General features: G+C 41.3%; 1 protein-coding gene across 6 annotated transcripts in view; it reads left to right on the forward strand.

The window, feature by feature from the left end:
* The window catches only part of igsf9ba (immunoglobulin superfamily, member 9Ba), a 74,410-nt gene extending 52,517 nt beyond the window's left edge, over positions 1-21,893 (forward strand). The window contains exons 9-21 of one of the 6 annotated variants that reach the window (XM_080428640.1): positions 173-313; positions 1,464-1,583; positions 2,549-2,699; positions 7,526-7,649; positions 8,924-9,099; positions 10,478-10,704; positions 11,231-11,315; positions 11,492-11,653; positions 11,750-11,795; positions 12,935-13,021; positions 13,711-15,324; positions 18,412-18,542; positions 19,940-21,893. In XM_080428640.1, coding sequence (XP_080284766.1) covers positions 173-313; positions 1,464-1,583; positions 2,549-2,699; positions 7,526-7,649; positions 8,924-9,099; positions 10,478-10,704; positions 11,231-11,315; positions 11,492-11,653; positions 11,750-11,795; positions 12,935-13,021; positions 13,711-15,324; positions 18,412-18,542; positions 19,940-20,148 — 3,273 coding nt within the window. In that variant the 3' untranslated portion in view covers positions 20,149-21,893. Of the gene's footprint in view, positions 1-172; positions 314-1,463; positions 1,584-2,548; positions 2,700-7,525; positions 7,650-8,923; positions 9,100-10,477; positions 10,705-11,230; positions 11,316-11,491; positions 11,654-11,749; positions 11,796-12,934; positions 13,022-13,710; positions 15,325-16,330; positions 16,377-17,170; positions 17,898-18,411; positions 18,543-19,939 lie in introns of those variants that run through there. The other 5 variants (XM_080428641.1, XM_080428644.1, XM_080428642.1 and 2 more) reach the window with 5 other exon arrangements.
* Positions 21,894-26,378: the final 4,485 nt, after the last annotated feature.

Below are 26,378 nucleotides of genomic sequence, written 5' to 3' on the forward strand. Positions count from 1 at the left end.
TATTTTCATCTGCCGGCACTTCATTAACACATGCGTCCTACTTTAACATTCACCATCACTGTCTTATTTATAGGTCAAATGATGATAGTGATTTGTGATGATAGTGATGATAGTAGTAGTATGTAAGTGGAGAGTAAGATATAAAAAATATTTTCTTCTTCTTCTGTCTCAGTACCCTGGTTGGAGCCTGATGCCAGATGGAAGTATCCGGGTGGCAGAGGCCACAGAAGACTCCCTGGGCACGTACACTTGTGTGCCTTACAACGCCCTGGGTACCATGGGCATGTCCCCCCCTGCCACTTTGGTGCTAAAGGTACATCGCAGATCGGCCACTGGGCATGGTGACTACAGTATATCATCCCTTTCGGGCAGAAACCTTCTATCTCCACATTTCAACTTTTTTTATATAATGAATGCCCTTCTTCATAGTACAAGAGTGCTGCGGAAAGGTAGCAAAAATAGCCGGTCTACAAGCTCACAACGTGTCACATTGCGACCAGCAGCGTATGGTGAATTTTAACGTTGACCGGGCCAGAATCTTAATCCCCCCTCGGGGGGGGTTCGCGCAACAACGGCTGATAAGTCTATTGAGAATTATCGAGCCATTCCGGGTGGAAAACGGAACGCTCGTCCCAAAACACACTGCCCCATTTTTTCCGCGGACCGAGGCCGCCGGTTTAGAACTGGAGCAGGGTGTTTTAGGAAGACGGTTCTTCTTCTATTACATTTCTGAATGGTGAGAGGTGCTCGTCTCTGCGCAATGGAGAACCGGTTTGACGGCGAAACTGGTTTTCTAATGGCCACTCATTAACAATTCGGCCGAATGCAAATGAGCCCCATTTGAAAACAAAGTCTACTTATAGGGTGAGGGGCTGCTAATGTTGTTATGTTGATTTTTTTTTCTTCCCCATGGCGGATCTTGCCCCTAAGCAGTTACACAGACCGGGCCATGGCCTCGTTGGCCCCAATGACCGTACGCCTCTGATTGCGACACGTTGTTCAGATTTGTTCAGACTTTAAACCAATCTGCTGCCAATCTAGATAGGCCAGAAATTGATTTTGGGTTGCCACTTGCCAGTGGTCCATTTGGTTCCAGACTTAAATTAACACTGAGGATTCTACATTGTAGATTGGGGTTCAGAGATTTAAAAAAGATCTAATGGGGGTCCTTGAAACGAAAAAGGTTGAGAATCACTGTGTCCTGTACCTTGCATCTCCATATTTCAACTTTTTATGTTTTTTCATAAATTAATGCCCAACTTCATCATACAAGAGTGTCGCACAAAAGTAGTGAAAATAGTAGTGAATAAAAGTAAAAAAAAAAAAAAACTACAAGCTCACAACGTGTCACATCGCTATTGTAGATCGGCTATTTTCAGTATTTTATGACATTTTGTCAATAGTAATAAAAAAGGAACAGTTTTGGTCATACAAGGCTTTATCTCTAACGTGTGTGTGTCCAGGATCCCCCTTACTTTAACGTGAGGCCTGGGGGGGAGTACCGTCAGGAGGCTGGGAGAGAGCTAGTTATTCCCTGTGCTGCCTCCGGAGACCCTGAGATACCAACCATCACTTGGAGAAAGGTATGGATCACAAACCACACAACACCACAAAGCACACCTCAGAGAACCAAACCATCTAGTGCTGTATGTGCTGCTTGATGTGGTGGATGTTTTTGTACTTGTGGTGAATTATACCATGGCCACAGACCGAGAATGCTCGGTTATGTGCATTATTTTCGGATAACCACGCTGCTGCACTCTCATCACTGTTTTAAATGATCGCTGAATAAAGACTGTTATTGTATTAAGTGTTTAAGCTAACATTAGCTGCAAGCTATCCACATGAACCCTAGCTTCCATGGGTGTCATATAGGAACAGGAAGTGGGGGAAATTATTAGGAATTTAAGAGAACTGGGCCCTTAGTGAAGTGGTTCTGGCCTGCCGGAGAACTTGGCCATTTTTTTATGCGGTATTGTTAATTATTTCATTAAGTATCCTTAATTATAATTGCAGCCTATCTTTATTAAATTATAACGATTAATTATACACACACACACACACCCCCACACGCGTGCACACACCCCCACACACACACACACACACACACACACACACACACACACACACACACACACACACACACACACACACACACACACACACACACACACACACACACACACACACACACACACAATGGAGATCGGAGGGAGGCTGAAAAGTGGGGTGACAAAATATCAATATAAATACCATTCTGGCGCCAGTGCTATTCTAGGTATGTCATAATAGGTGATCATTCAGTGAAAATAGCTGATCTATAAGCTCACAACACGTCCTAATGCAGCGCTTTGCGAGCTTGTAGATCGTCTTTTTTCGGCAAAGAGATTTTTCGTAGACAGGAAAAGTACAGATCCCTGGGGTACACTGGTCAACAAAGTGTATAGGGTTGGTTAAAAAAAAACTAGTAAAAATTATGTACTCGTCCATTATTCTTCCGTGGAATCTATACAATTCTAATGTTTAATTTGTGTTTATTTCATTGAAGGTGGGGAAGCCTAGTAGGAGTAAGCACAACATCCTGGCCAGTGGCAGCTTACAGTTCCTGTCCCTCAGCAAGGAGGACCATGGAGAATGGGAGTGTGTAGCCACCAATGTGGTCACGAGCATCACTGCCAGCACACGACTCCTGGTCATAGGTAAATTCTCCTCTGCAGTCTGAAGACTCACCTCTTCAGACTCCAACTCATGCCCCAGCACTCCTTTGTCCATTTAGATAGATGCTACTCATACTATGCAGATATCTGTTCATCCTTGTGAATTCGGATGGATTTTGATAGATCTGTGTTTCTATCGTTCATAAAATTGCTCAGAAAGTGATCCCAGCAATATCGATTACATCTGTTGTAGCTGTGGTGCGAACTCTGCCACCAGGTTATTATAATTAACTAAGGTTGAAAGAAATTGATAACTAAAACTAGAATACATTTTTAAATGAACAATGCAAGACTAACAAAAAAATAGAATTGCATGTAAAATCATCTTGGTTTTTATTTTTCAGATTTTTTTCCAGATACATCATATCTGATGTAATGCATTCTTTTATCCTACCTTTTTTAGTTTCTTTAAATCAAGGCTCTCCTCATAATACCTGAACAACCAAAATAACTAAAACTACGTGCAAGTTTATTTGTATAGCAGATTTCAACACTAAATAACACATTATAAAAGGACATTTGAATTCAGGAAAGGGGCGGGGTAGAAGTTAAACACTGATCTCCTTAATAGGAAATACCTATTCAAGACACAGAGCAAGAAAACACATTATAAAAGCACATTTGAATACAATAAAAGTAAAAGAAGTCAAAATAAAACTTGGGAGTGCAGAAGAATCATTAAACAAATCTCGGTACGGCAGCGGCAAACAGAAAGGCTTTTAGCTGTGATTTAAAAGAACTGAGATTTCCAGCAGACCTTGTTTTGTACCGCAGTTTTGTGGGAGTTTTTTCTTCTTCAGATATGTGGTGTATAAAAACTGAGCACTGCTTCGAACTAAAATGAAACTGAAATCAAGACCAAACTTAAAAAACAAAATAAAAACGAATTGATATTTCAAAACTATAATGGCGCTTTTTTAAATAACATATTTATAACTGTCATTATTGTTATCGTTCTTGGTGTGAACAGTACTTAAGTCAGAGAAACCCAGTGGTAGCTCACCTGGTAGAGCGTATACCATTAACTCATTGGCCGCCATTATCGCATTAACGCGATCTAATAAATAGCGCGCTTGGCCGCCAGGATCGCATTAATGCGATCTAACGTCTTTATTGATCTTTATGCTCTGATCACGCTATTCTGTTATGAATCAGGCTAAGTTTCGGGTTCCACTTACTTCAACCACCACTGCATCCGGTTCCATGACTTGGGTTCCGTTTTCGGTTTTACATTTTTCCCCCCAGTCATTTTCGACCATAATAGGGAAACAAACGGTTTTTCACACGCTATGAAAAGCGATCGGAGACCTCCCCTCCTATAATCTATGGTCTGGGTGACGAACAGTCATCCCCGTTGTGTATCACAAAGTAATTTTCGCCGATAACAGAATGTGAGACATTTCACTTCCGGTTCATGTGTTTCACTGTGTGAGTGGGTCTGGGAGGGGGCGAGTGTGATCGAGAGGCGATCAAGCTTGGTATGTGCTGCGCTCTAGTGGTGGAACGATCGAAACGATTCAAGTGTCAAGGTAGACTTTCTAGATGTGAATTAAATAACAAAATAACGAAACAAAAAAACACGAAAATCGCTGGCAAGGGCTGCTATGAACGAGGTTTTAACTCTGGCAGTCAATGAGTTAAGGCCCAGTCCTTCCGCAGCTGGCCCGGAATCCGACCCGAAGCTCTTTGCTGCATGTCCTTCCCCATCTCTCTCTCCTTGTTTCCTGTCTCTCTCTCTCACTGTAACAATGAATAAAGCATGAAAATGCCAAAAATAAAATTAAAAAAAGGTCAGTAAAACTGCAGCAGGGGCGGCCACCACAACACCCCAGGGCTTGTGGTTTCAATGTAAGCAGTGACCAGACTGTCTCGCAGTGACTGACCTTCATCTGACAGGTGTCACCAAAGCTGGGTTGCAGACAGCCAGTGTTGCCAAGTCCGCTTATTATAAGCGACTTTGAGCTTGTTTTTCTGTAAAGTCGATTGTAAATATTGCAAGTTGCGGGTTGCAGTCTTTTGGGCTTGTTTCTAAAGTGAAGTTGCGTATTTGGCCTTGCTTCCTAATGTTGAAACCTTTCACATAATTATCTTCTCTGGGGTTTAGTATTTATGGTTACATGATTTGCTGCATTGCAAATTCACGTGCATTATTATTATATGAACTACTATAATAGATCAAACATTTTAATGCCAAGGACCCGCAAATTAATATATATTTGTCCACAGACCCCCCCATCTGAAAATATTTTGTGCCAGGGACCCCCATACAGGAATTGTGTAGTAGATCTTTTGACGTCGCATTGTGACACATTGTGAGCTTGTAGATCGGCTGTCTTCAAAAAGCCGGTGTACATAGGTTTAAAGTAGTAAAACTGATTTTGATGCTACATTAATACTTTTTCTGGGGACCCCCCTGTGTGTGTGATCATGTGGCCAAGTCACTTCTTTTGGGCTTGTTTTCATAGACCTGACCGCTTGTTTCTCTTGCAAAATCTGGCAACACTGCAGACAGCTGGAGTGTTTCAGACCAGGCACAAGTCTGCCTCTAATCCCAGTGAGAAGCCATTGGCTGTAGGCCACCCGGCACAGCCGGTAGAGGGTCTGTGATGTTCACAGACAACAGACTACAGCGAACTTGTCCTGGTCGACCGTTTCAGCCAAAACCACGTTAGCCAATTAGCTCGGCTGTTCCTACTGTATTTTCAAGATTCAAGAGGCTTTTATTTGTCACTCACTCGTACAGGGAGCTAAATATTTCTGTGTCATGCTCCGCAAGACTGTTCTGAAAACAACAATCACAATATACAATTTAGGCATTTAGCATAGTTACTTACAAGTGCTAGATCAGAATAAGCATGAACTCTTGTAAAAAACACCAAGGGAAATAATCACATTTTTAGAGTGCAGAGAGAACAGTGTAGTGCCTCAAATAAACTAGGATACCTGGTAAACAATGAACCTAGCATATGACTAAATATTCTATCTAAATAACTTTCTGTATACTTGAAACTGTAGGATACCGGGTAAACAATGAACTTTGCATCTGTCCAAATAACATGCTATCTAAATCACATTCTTAACTCTTTAACTGCCAGAGTATAAACATTAATAAACTCACCCACTGCCAGCGTTTTCGTGTTATTTAACCTTTTCAACTGGTCACAGAAAATGTAGATCCATAATAATCTATCGTCGGACTGTGTGTACGCACAAACAGGATCTGTGGCTGTCGCCCAGAGGAAAATAAATTCACCTGCGAGGTAACTCTCCATGTCGCAGGCACGTTGAAAACAGCATACACACCATGTACTGTACCATATACACCATGTGTCAAAAATGCACGTCTTTCCAACCTCCCCAATGATCGTTTGTCAGACCGTTGGTAAACACAAAGGGGATCACCGATCGTCGTCCAGAGAAATAAATATATAACTGGAGCTGTCCCTTCATTTGTTCGACCATGTTGAAAATAGGATAGGAAACCAATAAACAGAAGGTGGCGGAAATCTTCGGATGACGTCATTTCCGGATCCGGGTCTCGAGTGAAAGAGAACAGCGCAATCTTTTATAAGACAATTAAAAAACTAAATCGCGTCTTTCTCGTCGACGGCAGGCTGCACCATAGCAGAATCCGACGGGAAATCTCGTCTGTGCCAGACAAAGAGTTAACATTGTGGTCAAGAAAAACTAATCTAAGAAACAAAAATATGAGAACAAGTGACCAAGATATCACAGTAGACATATCTTGTTCAATCGCTAGCAACTGTCGAAAGAAAAGATGGAAGAAGGTGTACAGGCAGAGTGAAGTGTATAACCCACAAGATAATATAACCACAAGATAAAGTTAGTTTTTGATTGATTGAATACTTTATTAGTCAGAAATGTAAACAGCACATGGTGCATGCAGTAAGACTTTAAGGCTAAAAGGGTAACACAAAAAAGTTTTTAAAAGCTTTTTTTTTTTTTTGCTACTTTTGAAAGATTTTCTCTTATGGGTGTCCCTGGCAAAAAAAAAAAATTCACATGGGGTCCACAGCCAAATACATTTCCTTGGGGGGGGTCCTTGAAATAAAATTGTTTGAGAACCACTGCCTTGTGCAGCAGAGCAATCTGGTTGTTCAGTGTAATATGCTTCATTTGACTTAATAAGGTAGAAATCACTGGACTTGTATTGAACCCAATATAACTCAAGAGTCTAACTAACCAAAACAGCTGTTGAGGGACTGAAGTGAACTTGACAGCATAGCTGGTGCTTTACTAAGTGATTGTGAAGTGATAAAATATTAATGTTTTACATAAAGTAGCCTTAAAGCTGTAATCCATGTCCTTTGTGCAAAGTGGCAACGCGTAGTGTTCCTACAGTACCTGACCTCAGGATCTACAGTTAAAAGTCTCAATAGAAGAGCAGGGACACCACCTCCAACTCCAGTTGTGTCAGTTGAATTGTAGCCATAGCTGAATGGGCAGAGCCTGGGAAACAGAAGGTCCCAGGTTTGTATTCCCGGCTAAGTGTCGAGGTGTCCATGAGCACTTAAACCCTTACTGCTTATTTTACTGCTCCCCGCCCTCGAGTCCTCAATATGACCACTGCAGGGAAGCCATCAGCTGGGTGAAGCTGAAACTGGATTAATAAGGTCTACTCTGCATTATTAGTGTTAACATACTCTACCACACACACATCGGTTGAAATATCGTTTTATTCACTAAATAAACAGCTATGGATTGCAGCTTTAAATTAGTACATAAATACAAATGCTTCTACATTTGCATGTTTTTAAATCGATATTTGTCTCTCTCCTAAATACTAGGTACCAGCCCACATGCTCCTGGCAATATCCATGTGTTGGCCTCTACATCTTCTGCTAATGTGTCCTGGGAACCAGGATATGATGGTGGCTTTGAACAGACATTCTCAGTGTGGTACGGCCCAGTGTGAGTACGCGGCAAAATCCTGAGTGTTCTTTTATCTCTGAGAGTGAACAAATGGACCTTTTTGGGGTCCATTTTCTTTCACTCTCAGAGTTAAATGAACACTCATGATTTTAGAGTGTTGTGCTTTTAAACGGATGGCAGCAGTGTGAAGACATTTGGAGACAGAGGTATGATGTTAGTGTGACATGAGAGCAAGGCGTTGTTTTAACGTCAAAGAGCTAAGCAAGTTAACTCCTCTTTGATGGTAAAACATTCAGTCCACGGACTTGAAGCAGACATGATGAGGGCAGAAGCCTTTCACATAATTATTTTCACTGGGGTTTAGTATTTATGGTTACATGATTTGCTGCATTGCAAATTGACGTGCATTATTATTATATGAACTACAGTATAATAGATCATAGATTATGCATAATTCATGTTGAGGCTTATTGGAAAAGTAATGGAATGTAAATACAGAGCCATTGCATTAGCATCCTATTAAGCACCATACGTGGTGGGGAGTTGGCATAATGTCTCCATTAAGCTCATTATGTACTGTACACGTCAGCAGCCGCGATGTGCATAGTGTGAGATTGTCAGGATGTGGTTGAATTAATTATCTGATGCTCAAGTGTTGCTTTAAGTGAATACCATGGTAAACAGTGTTTATCACTGCATAAGTCAACGTTAACGCCTCACACCAACAAATGCAAATGTGTGCCAAGCAATGACCACTAATTATTACATGAGCAATGAAGCTTCTCTTCAGTGTTCTTGAATGGAAATGTAACTACAAATATACCCAAAAAAAACAGACTGAATAATGGAGTGAAAATAAATGAAAATGCAGGCTGAGTGTCAGGCTAGCATATTTCATGTTCCAGAGAGAAAACCAATTGTTGTTCTGTGAACAAAATCACTGACTGTGAATTCTGATTCAAATGTGACCATAGTACATACTGTACATCTAGGCTATAGTATAGTATAGTATAGTATAGTATAGTATAGTATAGTATAGTATAGTATAGTAAGTATTGTACATGTCTACATTAATAGTGTTGCATATATGTAATAAGTTAAGGAAAGGTAACTGTCTGACTAACCAATGGGACCAACTTTAACTCTTTAACTTTTTTTCTAATTTTGTTCACGCTTTGTTTTCTATTTTGAATGCAGGTTGTTTTTTTTATATACAGTTTGCATGCTTAAATGAAGTGAAATGGCACTTAGCCTTTTGTTCCGTTTCATAAGTAAAGTATGATTCTCTCTCTGTTCAATTTCTGTTCCCCCAGGTCGAAGAGAATGGACTTTGGGCCTCATGACTGGCATTCTATGCCCGTCTCTGGCACTCTGACATGGTTGGTGGTGCCAGGGCTGGAGCCCAGGACAGAGTACCAGTTCAGTGTGTTGGCACAAAACAAACTGGGCACTGGGCCGTTCAGTGAGGTTGTGACTGTTAACACTGCAGGTGGGTACTGCTTAAACTGCTTTTAAAATACAAGTAAACATGCTTCTGTTTCATTCATTCGTTTTTTGTTTGTTTCTTCTTGGCATTTTCTTGCAGAGTTCAACCTACTTAGCCGTTGGTTAATGTAGAATGCTTCTTTGGCTTTATAGTTACGTTTTTGCATAACATTTGTCTATTTTCATTGTGTGTGCTCACAAAAAATGTGTAATGCAATACACTGCCCTCTAGTGATGTACAACGATACATATTACAGTATGGATTTTTTGTCTCCATTATCTCACCCACAAAAACAAAGTCAGGCCATCACAAACATCCAGAAATCCAGAGTAAAGTACCGTACAAGCACAGATCAACTACAGTAAACAATCTACCAGTTGAGCCATAATAAGTGAATGAATGAGTGAATTATAAGTATTATTTGTATTTTTGTTCTGCTAACTATGAAATCCTATGGACTGGGGGCTCTCACTTCTTCCTCCGTGTGTCTTTAGATTATCACATTAAAAAGAGTGGTTTTGAACACCGTTATCTATTTCAAACAACATTTCAGCCGTGGTCATACAAGGCATTTGTAAATATGGCAACTCATTTAGATGTAGGCCTACGTAGGTTTATGGTTTCCCATGGACTATAGCCGTTTCACTCATGATACAATTTCTCTTCTTGTTCTTTCATAACAGATACATGTGCCAGATAATCCCCACACCAAGAGAGTAAAAAAATAATAAACATTTCAGTCATTCAGTCCGACTTCACTGTAGCCTATGGTAGCCTTTTCATACATTATATATGTACTTAGGCTGTCGTGAAAGTTTATAATATTTAGAGAAATTTAAAGTTTCAAATACAAAAGTAGTAGTAGTAGTTGTGAATTAGCAAACTGGACATTTAGACTGAATGTTTCCTTTATCCTCATCTTGCGCTAATGCACGCAACTGTTTCACCGTTTTTTGTTGTTGTTGTTTCTCATAAGCGTGCATCCGTTGTCCGTCAACAACACAGCCGTCTGTGCCTTGACTTCTGTGCTCTGACTGTGCTCGCCAGGCTCTCTCCCCACCCGCCCCCTTGGCAAAAACTCCTCAAGAAAAGGCCGTTCGCGGCCTGTGAAGGGGTCTATGGTAGAGTATGTTTGATGTGGTCTCCCTACTCTTCCTCTGAGAAATGTAGGTGTCAGGTAGGACACCTACTGGCCGAGAAGTAGTATAACTGCATCACTGCAACATCTCCCCTGGCCAAACAGGGATTGCCTCTTGGACGAGTGGTTGAAATGTAGTCTCTCGTTCAAGAGAGAGACCCGGATTTGAATCCCGGGGTAGAACATAAAAGTTAGGGACTGCAGCTTTAACACTGATGGTTTTACTCTATGTACCCTATATAGGCTCTCCTTTGAGTACCCCAGAACCACTGGTGCTTCTTACTCCACCACGGTGCCTCACAGCCAATCGCACGCTGCATGGTGTCCTCCTCACATGGCTCCCTCCAGCGAACCACTCATCGCCCGTTGATCGGTACATTATGGAGTTTCGCCTCGGTGAGAGATGGGAGGTGCTGGACGACCTGATCCCAGCTACTGAGACTGAGCTCATAGCCAGAGACCTTATTCAGGTAAGTATTCAGTGAGTTCCATAAGTATTTTCTTATTATATTATTGTTAGATGTTTTGGCTTTACTGTCAATGTGAAATCACACATTGGCTGTGAGGTTAAAGCCCTCATTATATACACTTTCTTCCATTCCTATGTTTTTAACTTCTGGGACAGCTGAAGTACTTAACAATGCGGGTCCTTGCTAGCCATTTTGACTCCTGCTAGATGATAAATTCCTAATTTTGACCACATTCATACAGTGGCCATTTTGCTCGTATTTCATAGTCGGGGGTTTCCCAGCTCGACAGGGAGTATAAAGTAAAAGAAAATGGCCGCTGTCTGAATATGGTCAATTAAGGAACAGTCACAAAAGGGAGTGGACTGCCCACTTTTCTTTTTTTTAACAAAGCAAACAAAAGTATTCACAACACTGACAACTATTTGCATTGACAAATAACCCCACTGAGAGATGCTGTTGAGATACATTTGGTTGCTATTAGCTACTTACTATAAGGGGAGTGTGATTTTGTTCGTGTCCCTGGCAGGAGTCCTGGTATGAGTTCAGAGTGATGGCAGTCATGGATGACCTCATCAGTGAGAGCAGCAACGTAGTGGGTGTGTCTAGCACAGGTGAGCTTCTTGACAGCAGAATTACAAACTGTACAGTTTTACAAAATTACAAACAGTTCGCGTGCCTTTCAACATGAAAACAAAAACACTGCACTTGTGATTTTCATGTGTCCGGCTCGTCAACTCTACCTCACCTACAGTAACATGCTGTAATTAGATTACTTCTGCCCCATCAGATCCCTTCCCCCCTGCAGAGGTGGCTGATGAGGGGTTGGCACGACCTGTGGTTGCGGGCGTCGTAGCAACCATCTGCTTCCTGGCAGCGGCGGTACTTTTCAGCACTCTAGCAGCTTGCTTCGTAAACAAGCAGCATCGCCGCAAACTTAAACGCAAACCAGGTTGGCCTTATTCTCTGCTACTGTACTGCTGTCTGGTCTCTACTGGCTATGTTTCCCTCTGAAACACTCCGTTTCTTTCTGTCTCTCTTCTCTTAGATCCTCCCTTGTCAGTGACACACTTCAGGAAAAGCATAGAGTCACCGTAAGTAGCCTCTGAATGCCAAAGACAATGCCCTGTGATCCGCTGGAGGTAGTTAGCACTGCAGAGGGTCTTACGCACTTGAGCACTACCTGGCCACTTGAAATGACAAGCTCCTCAGAGGCCATGTGGTGGCACTGCCAAAGTTTGAATAGTTTACACTAGTAAGAAATGTGTATTATTATCAAGCAGTGCAAGGCAGCGGAAAGTACAGTCTGGTGAGTAAATTATTACCTGGGAGATGGATAATGTCATTCAGTGTGTGTTCTCCTATGCATTTTATCAGGAGGAAGGGTACTGTATGTATACTAACTGTTATTGCAATGGAGGTGTTATTATTACATCTGAACGATGCATTGCACACAGTACAGTACACACAACAGTTGACACACTGAAGTGTGTGGAGTCGTGAAGCCTTGATAACAGACCGGAGACATTATGTCGGTGTACAATAGCAACCTCTAGCGGATCACAGGCAGCGTTTAGAATAGCAAAGTCAGCATTTTAAACACATTATCCAGAGTGCCACTGCTGCAGTCTCTCTATTGATTTTTGATCCATCTGTATTCTTTAACCTTAAAGGCTTGTCTGCTCTCTGCATGATTCTTAGAGTGTAGTAATGGCCAATTCTGTTTGTTTATCATTGTAATTCTGCACATTGTGAATGTACAATATCAGCTATGTGTGTATGCAATGTACTGTATGTGTCTGTCTGTGTAAATCTGTATCCATGTATAACGCCATTTGAATGTAATTGTCATGTGATAATGTCCAATGTGTAAAAATCCATTTCAGATCGAATGTTCAGTTGCTTGTGATAATTGATAGGTTTAAAAAAAAGCAGCGTTTTCTTTTCTGAGAGTTGTTATTTCTTTCCTTTTTTTAAGAGGTCCAGGGCAGGTCAGGGGTTCCTTAATTATGTAGCCCATCCTACATGGATTATTGACCGTATTCATGGAGCGGCCATTTTGATTTGACTTCATACCCGGGGGGGGGGGTGGTGGCAAACCTCATCCTTTTTGGTAGTTTCCCACAACCACCCCCTGAGTATGAAGTAAGAGCAAAGTGGCTGCTGTGTGAATATGGCCAATTGGTATAGCTGACAGATGAACTAGGCCCATGTCATTTGTCTCCCATCGCAGGCCTCCCCTCACCCCCTTGCCAGGGGTAGAGCCCTGCTGGGACGAGCCTGCCAGGAGCAGCTACATACCCCCGCCCGTCAGCCCCCTGTGAGTGCCTGCCTGCACCATAATACAGTGTGTGCTGCGCTGCACTGGCTTGGCTGCATGGTTATTGCATTGCATAGAAATCATGAACTGACACTGACTATTTGCTTTAGCGTGCCACCGGCCTAACCGCATGCACCGACTTTTCTATTTGCATTGATTCGGCTGCATGTACAGTACTTTGTATATGCATTCCTTTTTATATGTCTACCTTATGTATTCCTTTGACTAAGTAAGTGTTGACAATGCTGCTCCTGGTGTGGAAAACAATCTTACTTTAAATAGATCCTGGATAGTTGCCATCTGCTTTATATTTTCATATGCCATACCAGCATATGCAAATAGACCTCAGTTCTGCTAAAGAGGAGGAAATAGATAAGAGATTTGTGGGACGGTTGTCATGGTTGTGTGGTTGGTTCTTATCTCATACTGTCACTCTGGCTTGGTTCATTAGCTGCAGTGCTATCAAGGATGCTGCCGGTCATTATCATAACGCATTTCATTATGGCTGCCTTGATAAGGCACCATGGTTTTGTGTATTTTGCCATTTGGTTATGGTAAATCTCCGCTATTTTAAATGATTTTGCTTGCTCATTCGTCTGTTTTCTTTTCCTCATCAACATGTAGAGTTCCATCCACATATAGTGTCCGTCATTCTAAACCCAGCGCGCTGTCTTTGTCTCCTGTGTCAGGCTGTCGTCAGGGAAGATCAGTCCAGAGAGCTCCCCTCCGTCTCGGCCGCGCTCTATTTCCTCGGATGGCTCCCACGGTCCCGGTCTGTACGTCAGGAAGCTGCCAAGCCCCCTGCGAGAGAAGGACAAAGAGCTCTCCTTATACAAGAAAACCAAGCGCGCAATAGCCGGCAAGAAGTACAGCGTGTCCAAGTACGAGGCTGAGGTGACCACGCCCATTGAGCTGATCAGCCGCGGACCCGATGGCCGATTCTGCATGGACCTCAGCCCGCCGGCGCGCCGCATCCAGGGCTTCCCCTTCGCGGAGGAGTCCGACATGTACCCGGAATTCCGGCAGTCCGACGAGGAGAATGATTTTGACCCCGGGCCTATGCCCCCCATCATGCCCACGCTCCGGCCCCAGCTCTCCCCAACGTCCTCCAGCCTGGAGTCCACGCAGCCCCCCAACTACAGCCCCCGCCTACACAGGGCCATGGAAGGTATGAGCTTTGTGGAGGGCAGTGCGCTTCACGCCTCAGGGCAGGCACCGGCCTCCCGCTACAGGGGCTTTCCCCAGGGCCCGTTCTATGGGTATCTAGGCAGCCGCGGAGAATCAGGGATTCCACCACCTTTCTACATGCCTGACATCAGCCCGCGTAGCTCCGCTCTGTCCTCCCCTCCGGGCACCGCTGAGGGGCCCTTCGGCTATCCGTCCATCCCAGAGGAGAGTGGGGAGATGGAGCATCATCAGTACACTGCATCTGGCCATTCTCTTTCTCACACACACAGCCCTCCACCGCGCTCGCCCGAAAGCTGGCAGCCACACGAGTTCCCGTTCCTGGGTCTAGAAGGCCCACGTTTCATATACCCACCCCACCATCCCTTACATCATCCCCAGGACCTCCCCGACACTCCCCTGTACCCCCCCCACCTTCCCCCGAGCCGCTTGCACCTACAGGATCCATCTAGCCCTGGTCTCCTGCAGCTGGAGGTCCCTGTGCCTCCTCCAGGCAGAGACAGGCAGCCTGGGCCTCCGGTTAGGCGTTCAGCTATGCAACAGGCCCAGAGTCTCGGCCAGCTCAGACACACATCCCACGGTGTGGGTGTACCAGTGTTGCCTTACCCTGACCCGGTTCCCCGCGCAGGGAGCCCAAGCACAGCCCCGAGTAGTAGCCCTCAGTCCTGGCTCAGCCCGAGGGCAGGGCGCCGTGCTGACCCCAGTCTCCCCCCGCTGGTACTCCAGCCCTCCCGTCTCTCTCCGCTCTCCCAAAGTCCCCTTAGCACCCAACCGGGTTCCCCCGATATCCTAGTGCGGCCCCCGCCCCGCCCCAGCATCCTCCGCACCTCCCGGTCTCTGGAGATGCCAGAGCTCACCCTGCAGCCCTCGGCCACCGTTAGTTTCTCTCGGAGGTCTTCGCTGACCACCTCTCCCAGTAGGGGCCAGGGTAGCAGACAGCCCAGCCCCAGTTACCGTGCCCACATGTCCTATGCCTCCACTGCAGCCAGTTATCCCTCCCAGTCCCCTTCTCCCCCTCCGGAGTGCAGGGATGTTTTCGGGCAGAGGCCATCCCAGAGAAGGACAGAGGAGGAGATGCTACCCTCAGAGCCTTCTCAGCTCCAGATATCCGCCTCAGGGTAGGTGATGCATTACAGCACAGAATAGTCATACATTCATTTACGGAGGAGACTTACAGTAACTCCCCATCAGCTCTCTATTCCAAATTTGCTCTCAATTCAAATTTCTTTACTTTACTTGAATTTTACTTATGCATAATAATGCATATTTTTGCAATAATATGCAGAAAGCATGTAATTGCATTTAGCACACATTTTATCAGTTCATAGAGATAAAATGTTTCTAAGATTTTGACAACTCAATGGCATGTGTAAGCTGAATTTGATCCTTAGATTATGTATTAATGTCACTACTATGGCTGATTGTTTAAATCATGTCACTGGCTTACAGTGCAAGTAGAAATCAAATCTTAATATGATGATTGGATGAACATTTGAAAAAATACTGCCATATTTTTGTTGTGTTCTCAATTTTAAACCTGACATGGCAAATACAAGCAAGATAACAATTTGGTTTTGAAGAGTATGAAAGTATAACATATAGTAGAATCAATGAAATTGAAAATGGAATGCATAAAGTAGTTGTGAAAATTATGTTAGTGCTCTTCATTCAGTATCATAATTACATTATTGTGTACTTGATGTACATTTGTGTACATATTATTATGACTCAAAAACGTAAGAAATATTGTTCTCTCAGCTTGAGTTAGTGTAATTGTTTTTCATTATCTGAATGTTAGGATTAAATCTGACAAAAAGATTTTAAAGTTTTTAACTTTAATTACATCCAATATTTCCATGCGCTGAAGCTTTCGTATACAGACAGCTAAAGCCTATGTAGACATAAAAAAAGCATACCTGAGGCGCATATACAGTTGTACCCCGTAGAGTTTCTAGACTACATACCTTCCTACTACCCACCGCACCCACCTCACCACCCTCTGAACCCCACAAACTAGAGGCTTGCTCCTTCAATATCACGGGCCTTTATGGGGAAGTAGCATGATAGGGCTGCTGCTTTGTACAGGGTAAGGGTCTTACCTCATTTGTTTTTGATTGATCTCAGCTATCTTGGCAGCGTTGTTGTGACCCGGTCCCCTACGCCGCAATAGGTAAGGGTCGGACCCATGTCTGAGAGGGGAGGGGTCAGCAGGGGGAGGGATCTAATCACTCTCTCCTTTAAAGGGGAATCGCTTTGGGTTGTGCCTCTGTGCTGGATTCAAGTTAAGTATAGCCAATGGTAAATGACTGCAGGATGCATTCTCAATACAGTTCCAAGGCACAATGAGCCTGCTGTAGTGTAGGCTACAGTCAAAAAGGCTTGTGAACCATACAAGGAGGAGGTTTTGGACTGTGGAGTAGCATTTTGATCCTATTTGATTGCGGAACACAGGCATAAGTTTCCCTGCACAAAAGCCTTGAATCAATAGAGGACCCACATTGCCGATAGACTGGAGTATTCCCCTTTAAAGTTTTGTTTCATGTGCAAAATGCCATGCATGCATTCTCTAAATCTATCTCTATGACCAAACCAATAACAATAATACTCAGACTAAATTCTCTGTCACATTTGTTGTCCTAAGTGCTTTCGTTTTCTGTCATGTGACTGTTTTTAATGGCCATTTCCTCTTCCTGTCATGTGACTGTTCTTTAACGGCCATTTCCTCTTCCTGCCATCTCCTCCCGTCAGCATGGTGAAGCCTCTGTACGCAGTGTTCATGTTTATGGAAGTGTGCTGTACAGTGTTCATGTTTATGGAAATTGTAATTTATTTCAACACACTGTGGCCGCAGCACACAGTAGTGATGATAATGGAAAATGTGTGCTGCATCTGTCCAGGACTGTTGAACATGCTCAGATTTGTCTCCCCCTCTCTGCTAATGGCTCTCAATTTCTCTCTCCACAGTGGCAAATGATGGACAGCCTCTCTAGAGCTTTGTGTTCCTATGCCTTTTGAAACGATACATGTTTGGCACAACAACCTGACTTAATGTATCACTAAGTCAGGTTTTGTCAGCTGGTGTATTTGATCTTTTGAAAGGCAAAGACATTGAGCTAACATTGAACCTCATGAACCTCCATGTTTAGCGTTTGTGAGGTTGTTTTTGGATATTAGTATTTACATGCATCTTTCTATGAGAGATGGACAACAAAACCAGAATTCGGTATGAGGTAAAAACTATTTTTTAAACAGACTGCATATTCTGTTCATGAAGTCGTTGTGATTTGATGTATGATAGGCTGATTAATCACTATTTAACATTTTTTACAAATGAAAAAATAACCCAACGGGTAATTATGTTCAATATGTGGCACTCGTAAAATGAAAATACCTCTTACAGGGATTAAAAAAAGAGAATCCTGTCTGTTTCCCATTTTGAAGAAGGACCGCCATACAGTACATACATCCATGTTATATATTAAAAAGACACAGCCAAGAAACTGGCTGATGAAATTACACTGTTATGCAAACAGTGATTTAGCTGATTTTCATTTCATGGGTTTTATACAGAAAGGTCCAATATTTTCACTGTTTAAGTCCCAATCCAGAATATGTGTAAAACGTATTTTTTTTATACTGACAAGGGGCTGACATTTCTGTATGTATCTGCATAACATGAGTTTCAAGAGTATAACTACTGTAAATACTGCACAATGAGACAGATTTTAAGTTATTGTGGGAAGTCCAGGGAATCCTTTCTATAAGTCCAGGGAATCCTTTCTATCAGTTCTGCCCTTGAGGCATCTGTGACTGATATATCCTAATAAATCCTGGATTGGGGCTTTCATTCAGATTTTAAGCAGAAATTGACTAAAAGCCAATGATATCATACAGTATGATACAATCAACTAATCATTCATTCATTCATTCAGTCAGCCATTCGTCATTTTCTTTGTTTCTTTCTTTCTCTCTATCTTTCTTTTTTCTTTCTCAAACTTATTGTTCATTAATGCAGGCAGAGATGAGAATTCATCTTAGTGAAAGAGATGATTAGAACCACCAGAGCTCTTTAAATCATGATAGAGCCTGTTGGAAATTGGAATCAAAGTGTGCCATTCTGGCTTTGCACCTTGGGAAGATAGCGCTCCCTGCTGGCGCACAAATACAAACCAACGTGCGTTGCGCGTCTTTCCTCTTCTCCACAGGGAGCCTCTAGGAGCGTCTAGTCATCCTGCCGGGTCTGAGAGTTTTCAAGCACTGCTACACCACTGTATTACTAAAGCCAAGGGAGTGGCTGGCAACACCAATAACAACTCAACCTCCAGGAGGAGAACAGGTGATCATATATTAACCACAGACATGTAGGTTTGTTCTGTTATTCTTTTAAATCATTTCTAAAAACCCACTTCTATAGAATTGCTTTTCTATTTTACTTGATTGATTGATTGATTGATTGATTGATGTACTTTATTTAGTAAGACATGAGAACAACAGTACATGGAAGTACAAATTCACAATACAAGGTCTACTAAACTGGAAGACTCATTAAGCACTGAGCTTGTTTAAGATGAGATCCCCATGCACACAAATCATGATGACATATAAGAGACAGACAGATATACACACTACTATACAGAACGTCATATAATCAGCTTACAGGTATGTAAGAAGAGAAGAAACAAGACCAGGAAACCTGGTTCTGCCAGACCCAGAATAAATTCCTAGTACTTTATAAGGACTTCGTATGACGGACTTCGTATGACGTGTCAGCCTGTGTCCCTTTTATGCCCATGTACGGAGAAGAAAGGGTCCCTTTTATACAGCCGGTCTTTTTCGCCCATGTATGGACGAAAGGGGGCAGAGCCTCATGTAGGCCGACCCTCTGGGTCTGGCAAAAAAAATGGGGAGTGGGGGGTTGGGGGGGGGGGGGGTGAGGGTTTAGGTTAAGACTTATACAGGGGCCATTTTCGAATTGCAGCCTCCTGAAGGTGTATCTTTAGGGCAGTTTTGAAAGTGAGTAGGGTTTTACACTCCTTTACTCCTTTTGGTAGGGCATTCCACATTTTTGTTGAATAGCATGAGAACGAGTTCATTGCCTTTGCGTTGAGCCAAATCTGGGTTGAACATGATTCGTGGAGCTGCCTCTGGTGTTATGATCGTGGACTTCATTAACGTTTTGGAAGTATTTTGACAAATACAGGGGGATCCCAATGTTGTGGTGTATCTTAAAGACCAGGCCCATTGCAAGTTGCTGTACTCTGTCCTCAACCCTGAGCCATCCAATCCTAGCAAAATGAGCAGGGGTTAGATGGGTTTTGTGATTGAGGCCAAGAAGTAGCCTTACTAGTTTGTTTTGGGATGTTTGGGACTTATTAATTATTATCATTATTATTACTATCATCATTGTTATACTGTAATGTATGTACAACACATACTGTATATACACTGTATGATGCATACATGTGTGTAAGGATGTGCATATGTGTATTGTATACTGTATATATACATACATACATACAGTATACAGTATATACGCTGTATTTTTTCCTCTCATTTTAATACTACTTTACAGCATTATGTATCAACTTAATTATTTTCATCAAAACCTACAGCTTGTTTTTTTTCCCACATTGTTTATGTAATGTGCTTCGTAAGTCAGTTTTTAAAAGGTGCTACACGAATAAAGATGATTATTATTAGGACTTCACTGACAACCCTCTGTCTACATCACAGGTGTGCCTCCCTCTCAGACCCAGCAGCAATCTCAGACAACCCTGGAGAGAAAGGATCTCCACTTCCAGAGGAAGAAAAAACGGCCTAAGAGGAAAAACCCCTATCTTTATTTGACCTCCTTCCTGCACCGCAGACGGTCTGCGGAGGACCAGACCGGCATCCTGGCCAGCACAGACTCCGATGGACCAAACTATGGGACTCTACGCTGACCTGTATGCCCACCACTGTCAAATGACAGGCCAAGCCATGGGACTCGACTACCCTGACAACACCCCCGACCCCCCCACCTCCCTGTCAAGATAACACTCAACTCTTAATCTCTAGGTCTTCCCCTGTTGCGTTGCAGTGGGAGCCGTCACATCAAGTACTCCAGGGGCTTGAAAAACTGTCTCTGGTGTTTTTTTCTAATCATTTGAAAGCAAGAACAATGGCTTTTTTTTCTGAGTTGTCACCACACTAGTTATCTCTGAGGAATCTCATCTAAAATAAACTTAGCTCTGAAAATATATAATGTACATAAAATAGTAAAAGAAGGGGATTAAACTCCTACAGTAATAAAAGAAAAAAGATATATGGGTTGAATAGTTCATCGAGGTAAAACCTTCATTCACTGCTCATTGAGGGATCCATATCTTTAGGTGTTTCAGTGACAGTGTACTGTTAAAACCTGGTGCGTCTCTGGACTGGGACACGACTCTACCTTTCCTACAATACAAATAGCGTCAGTATCTAACACAGGGTTCTTATCACAAAATATACCTCAGAGTAAACGCAGAGTTGCTGTAATTCTTGTGGTATACTGTACGTACTTACCTTTTTACATATCAAATGTATGGATAAAAAGGTTTAATATCACACACACTCATGAAACAGATAATATGGCCTAACTTTTATATGATTTTGAAGCTTTTTACGCTCAAATTAACTGGTGTATTTCGTTTGATTTTGATTATTATTTTTTTAAATACAAACCATGATGTTATGCTCATAATCCAGATCATTAGAAGACACACTGTCTTAATTGTTAGTGCTTGATGGTGGTGTGTTTGATACTGTCATCATGGCATTCTCTATGGATTAGACCATAGGCTTCAATCACATCAAACAAAAATTGGGACTCTCCTGCTCAAAGGAAGTTGAATTTGGTAGGGTTAGAACAGGGTGATGAATTGTGATGTGTATTGTAGTATTTCATTAATATGAAATCATTTGTGAAATGAGGCACAAATCTAGGTGCCTTTTTTGCCTTTTTCTCTATTGTTTTAATTTTTATTTATTTTTTACATAAGAATCAACTGCCTTTTTATTCGCCTTCTCACATGTCTGTTCTGGGAGTGAGGGACTCCACTATGTATGGTGGTTTTGTTTTGTTCTCTGCCAAGGACACACGAGAAAATGCTTCAGAAGATGCATTACCCTGGATTATTTTTTATATTTTAAATGGGTACTTATTTGTACCTGTTGTGTATATTCCAGTTATAGAACAGAATATGATAACAATTAGTGAAAAATAATCATCTGGGTTTCAAAATATAATGCTGAAGCTCGGATTTTAAAACACAAATAAACCATGTGTATAGTGTCATTTTAAAAGTGCATACACACTGTACTGTAGTTCTCATGCCGATAGAAACAGTTGGCACAGACATTCATGTTTCAAAACACTTGTTAGAACAGAAGATGATTGCTGTTGCTTTGCAAAGTTGGGGAAAGTTCACAGCTGTTGCCTGGGTGCAGTTCTGCAATTACAGGCTGCAGATGATATTCAAATTGTGGCCATCCTGACTGTTTATCTCTCTCTTAACAATTGTATATTACTTGCTAGCTATTTCACTGTACGTTTGTTAATTTTCAACACTAACCGATAATGAATGTATGTTTTTGCTGTACAGGAAATGAATGTCCCAATGTCACAGTACAATGAATGACCTGACGCATATTGTTTATAGTGCAGCTGTAATTGGTAAGATGCCCAGTTGACATAACAAGTCCAAGCATTTATTTATTCCTTAGTTATTCCTGTATAATTTGGCAAGAGGATGATAACTAATAATACCACCCGGGTTTTAAATTCTGCTCCTGTCATTCTAATGGCAACAATCACTTTTTCCCGTTCTATCTCAAAGGCTAAGTCAGTCGTTAGAAGCTAGATTCAATTTAGTTGTGCCTGCCACTACCAAATCACATGTTTTCCAGTAAGTATCCACATGAATCAATTGATCCCGCATCTGCTTACACTGAAATCTCAAAAAGGCTTGACAAGTGAAAAAGTGGTGATTGCCTGAAAATCGAGTTGTTGAAATTGATACATTGAACTTGAAGTGCATATTCTACTGTAAGAATTGGTTTCATGTAAGATATGGGGGGAAAATTTATATTTGTTATGTACTGTACATGGTGTGTATTGTATTTGTAAAGATAAATCAAACCATGTTTTACAGGAAAATGTTCTGTGTATAAGGATGTATGAAAAGATGATAGGATTCAAAGGAAAGATTAGATTATATATAAACAAAAGTATTTGCTTACAGTATGGCTTTAAGTGGACAGTGTTTATAAAACATTTAAGGTGCCTCATTTGTCATACTTTAGCAAACATTATTTTATCTGAAAAGAAAAGAAACCTAAATGTTAGTACCGTACAATGTATTATTGCCATAGCCCGTTGGCCGCACAAGTTGAGTAGTATTTTCTCTGATGTATAGAATGTGAATGCCAATTCGAAAAGCTTTAGATGCGAAAATGTGTTGCCCCTATAACCTTTCTGGGACAAAGAATTCAAAATACATTTTCCCCTTTCATAGCACACACTGTATGTAGATTCACTCAAGATCACTTGCCTTCAGATGTCCAAAGCAAATTTACTGAAGGAAATCTTTCTAAGAGTCGCAGACATCATGGTCATGTACAATGTGCCGTGGGAGAAATTGTGTTTACATTAGTTTGATATGAAAAACAGTGTGTTAGGGCATAGGTGCTTTGAACATTACGACTTGGTGCTATGGTAATCTTTGTGGTGCTGTAGAATAGAGGTCTTTGCCACAAGCAACTCTTCAGTCCTCTGTGTTTGAATAACTAAACTAGCTCCGTTATACAATATAGGTCCTATCATTGCAGTATCATGGTGTAATTGCAGTGATAAACCATACTGAACATGGAAAGTATTTGTATACGCTCAAATGATAGACTTGAGTGACGTTCAAATGAGCTCAAGATTACCTATTCTTTAGTGTGTTTGTCTTGTCTGTGCTTCCAAGGTACCCTCTCCAAATTATAATTGTGTTGATATTGATAATATTAACCAAGAGTAAGGGGGAAACAATAAATTGTCACCATCAACCTGATTTGGATTAGCAGTAGATACCTAACAAGGCACAGGAGAGGGAATCTGAGAGCATGGTCAGGTCATGAGGGCATCTTTCTACACACTTCCTACAGGTTTAAAAACTTAGGTTGACACGCACTGTTTCAAGCACACCACTGCAGGGGCTTCTTGCATTATTTCACCACCTTTGACAATAACTCTTACTGGTACTGTACAGTATAGCCATGGGTATTCATCAGACCACATTTGTATTTATGCTGGTTCTCCTAGTGAAGGTATTGGGAAAGTTATTACTCATACATGCTTTCCATGTAGGATTTTACAAAGGTATGTAGTCTTCCGGACTCTTCTGCATTATTCAACAAAAACATGTACAGTGTTTAAGAGGGCTGCTTTGGAGGTACTGTTAGATCAAGTTTTGTTTTTTCCAATTTCTCTGCTTACAGCTTTTAGTGCATCATTAGGTGCTGGTAGGATAATACTTAGAGCCAATTTAATTTTATTGTATTAATCTTGCATGTAGAGACAATACAAAATGCCTATTTAGCAATCATTCATGGACATCCAAACTGGTTGTTATTGGACAGAAAATAGAATATGTAGTATTTTCTATATTCTCAGTTTTTTCATGTGTACCAGCACTGATAAACTAGAATGTATTATTCTCGTAGGCTACAATAAGCACTACATTGTTGACTGTTTTAGCAGATGCTCATACTCAAGCAAACTAAGTAGTGCTTAAAGGAAGAAAATTTACTACATTTCATGTCGTTTTCATCCATTGAAATCTGTGCTGTACATCACATGTTTACATTCTGTATTCTATGTTGTTTTTGTGTATAATCTGTTTCCATAATGTTCTTTCAATTGAATTATGTATCAATAATGTTCATATGTAAATATTTCAAAACAAAAACATAATACTTCTTACTTTTTGTCTATTTCAAAATGACCTGATGGTTTTTGTTTGTTTGTTTGTTTGTTTGTTTGTTTGTTTGTTTGTTTGTTTGTTTGTTTGTTTGTTTGTTTGTTTATTTGGGTTTTTATTTTTTCAGGGTTTGACATTCTGTTGTGTCATTACATCAGGTAGTTGGCTTCACTTTTTTTTTTTTGTGAGCAATTAACTCATGCTGTATGGTGCTGTACCAAAGCCTTATGTATAAAAACTTGTATTGGTTTTCTCGTTTGCCACTGCTGTCCAGGGAATTCTGTATTGTCTGAGATCATTTGTTACTCACTCCTCATGTTCAACTGCCATGGAACTTTGTTCTTCAAAAGAAATAGACACTGAGCAAAAATAATAATAAAGGAAAAAAAAAATCATTCTAGCCTAATGGCACCTGTAGCCTTGTGAGGAATAGAGGCTTTGTGACTGGAGTCCACAGCTCTAGGAAAATGGCATAAAAATGTATAGGGAAATGCATAGGCTTACTTCCGGTGGCCCATAATGATGTAGAAATAGGCCTAGCGCATGATGGACAGTATGATCTATCTATCGGCATGTCTGTGAGAATATGAAAGCAGTGTTGTATTCATGTCACCATATCATTTCAAATGCTTAGTCCCATTCAAAATTTTCCTCTCAAAATTTTTGTATTTTGATATAATAAAAAAAATGAAAAGATGGTTGTTTTTTTGTTCCTTCTGTTTTTGCTCTGAGGTGTAGTTCAACAGCTGGACACAAGGTGTAAGTGTTGGGCTATGAGTGGAGAGAAGTGATAGAATCAGGTCAGGGGTTTTCTTTCTTTTAAGTACTGATAGCAAGCTGGTAATCTACTCTGAGGTACACTATACATTTTCACAACCATCTATATCGTGATCTCCCTGTTAGCATACACAAAAAGACCAGTCTTCATACACTGAAAACCACATGATGGGTTAGAGATGCCTAGAAATCTTTGTTTGAAGCAGAAAACTGACCAAAAAGACATGAATCCTACAGGTCTACTACAGCTGTTTGATAACTAGTCTATATAACAGCATGTATATTTTCTGTCAAAGATTTTAAACCTTACAACGCAGACTGAGTGCTTAACCAGACCACAAACACACACAACCACAACCACACACACACGCACACGCACACGCACACGCACACGCACACGCGCACGCACACACACACACACACACACACACACACACACACACACACACACACACACACACACACACACACACACACACACACACACACACACACACGAGGTCCTTCAAGATGACCTTTGTACCCTTGTTCAAATTCCTCCTCACAGGCTTGGGAGCAAACAAATGAACAACTATCTGCATTCTACATGCATCTGAAGTGAAGTTGGTCTGTTTTGGCCAAAATGCTAAAATCTTAAGGCCAAATTCAACAACGACCTGTAGCTTATTATTGGAATATTGCCTAATTTAAAGGTCCTAAAACATTACCTTCACAAACTATATACAGTCATAATAATCTCATAATATTATATATATTAATAATAATAATTATTATTATAATTATAATAACGATAATAATAATAATAATAACAATAAGGGTAATGATAATAATGATGATAATAATAATAATAATAATGATGATGATGATGATAATAATAATAATTATTATAATCATAATTATAATGGTAATGATAATACTTATTTTATTTGACCATAAACATTATGTGCGCGGACATGCGCGCCACTGGCTGCGCGCGCTCGTCACGATCGAGTGCAGGCAGATTCTTCTCAGCTGAGACGAGCAGTGTTGCCATGTCCACTTATTATAAGCAACTTTGGGCTTGTTTTTCTGTGTAGTATGTAGTGTGTAGTAGCTTGTAAATATTGTTTTTGTTGTTGTTACTAAAGTGTAGTTACTTATTTGTGCTTGTTTCCTGATGTTGTTGAAACCAGTGGTTCTTAAACATTTTCATGTCAAGGACCCCCAAATTATGTAGGCTACAATGTATTTGTCCGGCTGCATATCCCCATCTGAAAATATGTTATGCCCCCCCCCATATACAAGATTTATATTGTTACAATGTTTCGATAGATTATTTGGAAAATAGCAGACCTACGAGCTCATAACGCCACGTTGTGAGCTTGTAGATCAGCTATTTTCAAATAGCCAACGTTGTAGGCCTTTGTTTA

The sequence above is a fragment of the Gymnoscopelus braueri genome (genome assembly GCF_963280865.1).
Source record: "Gymnoscopelus braueri genome assembly, chromosome: 5".
NCBI classification, from domain to species: domain Eukaryota; kingdom Metazoa; phylum Chordata; class Actinopteri; order Myctophiformes; family Myctophidae; genus Gymnoscopelus; species Gymnoscopelus braueri.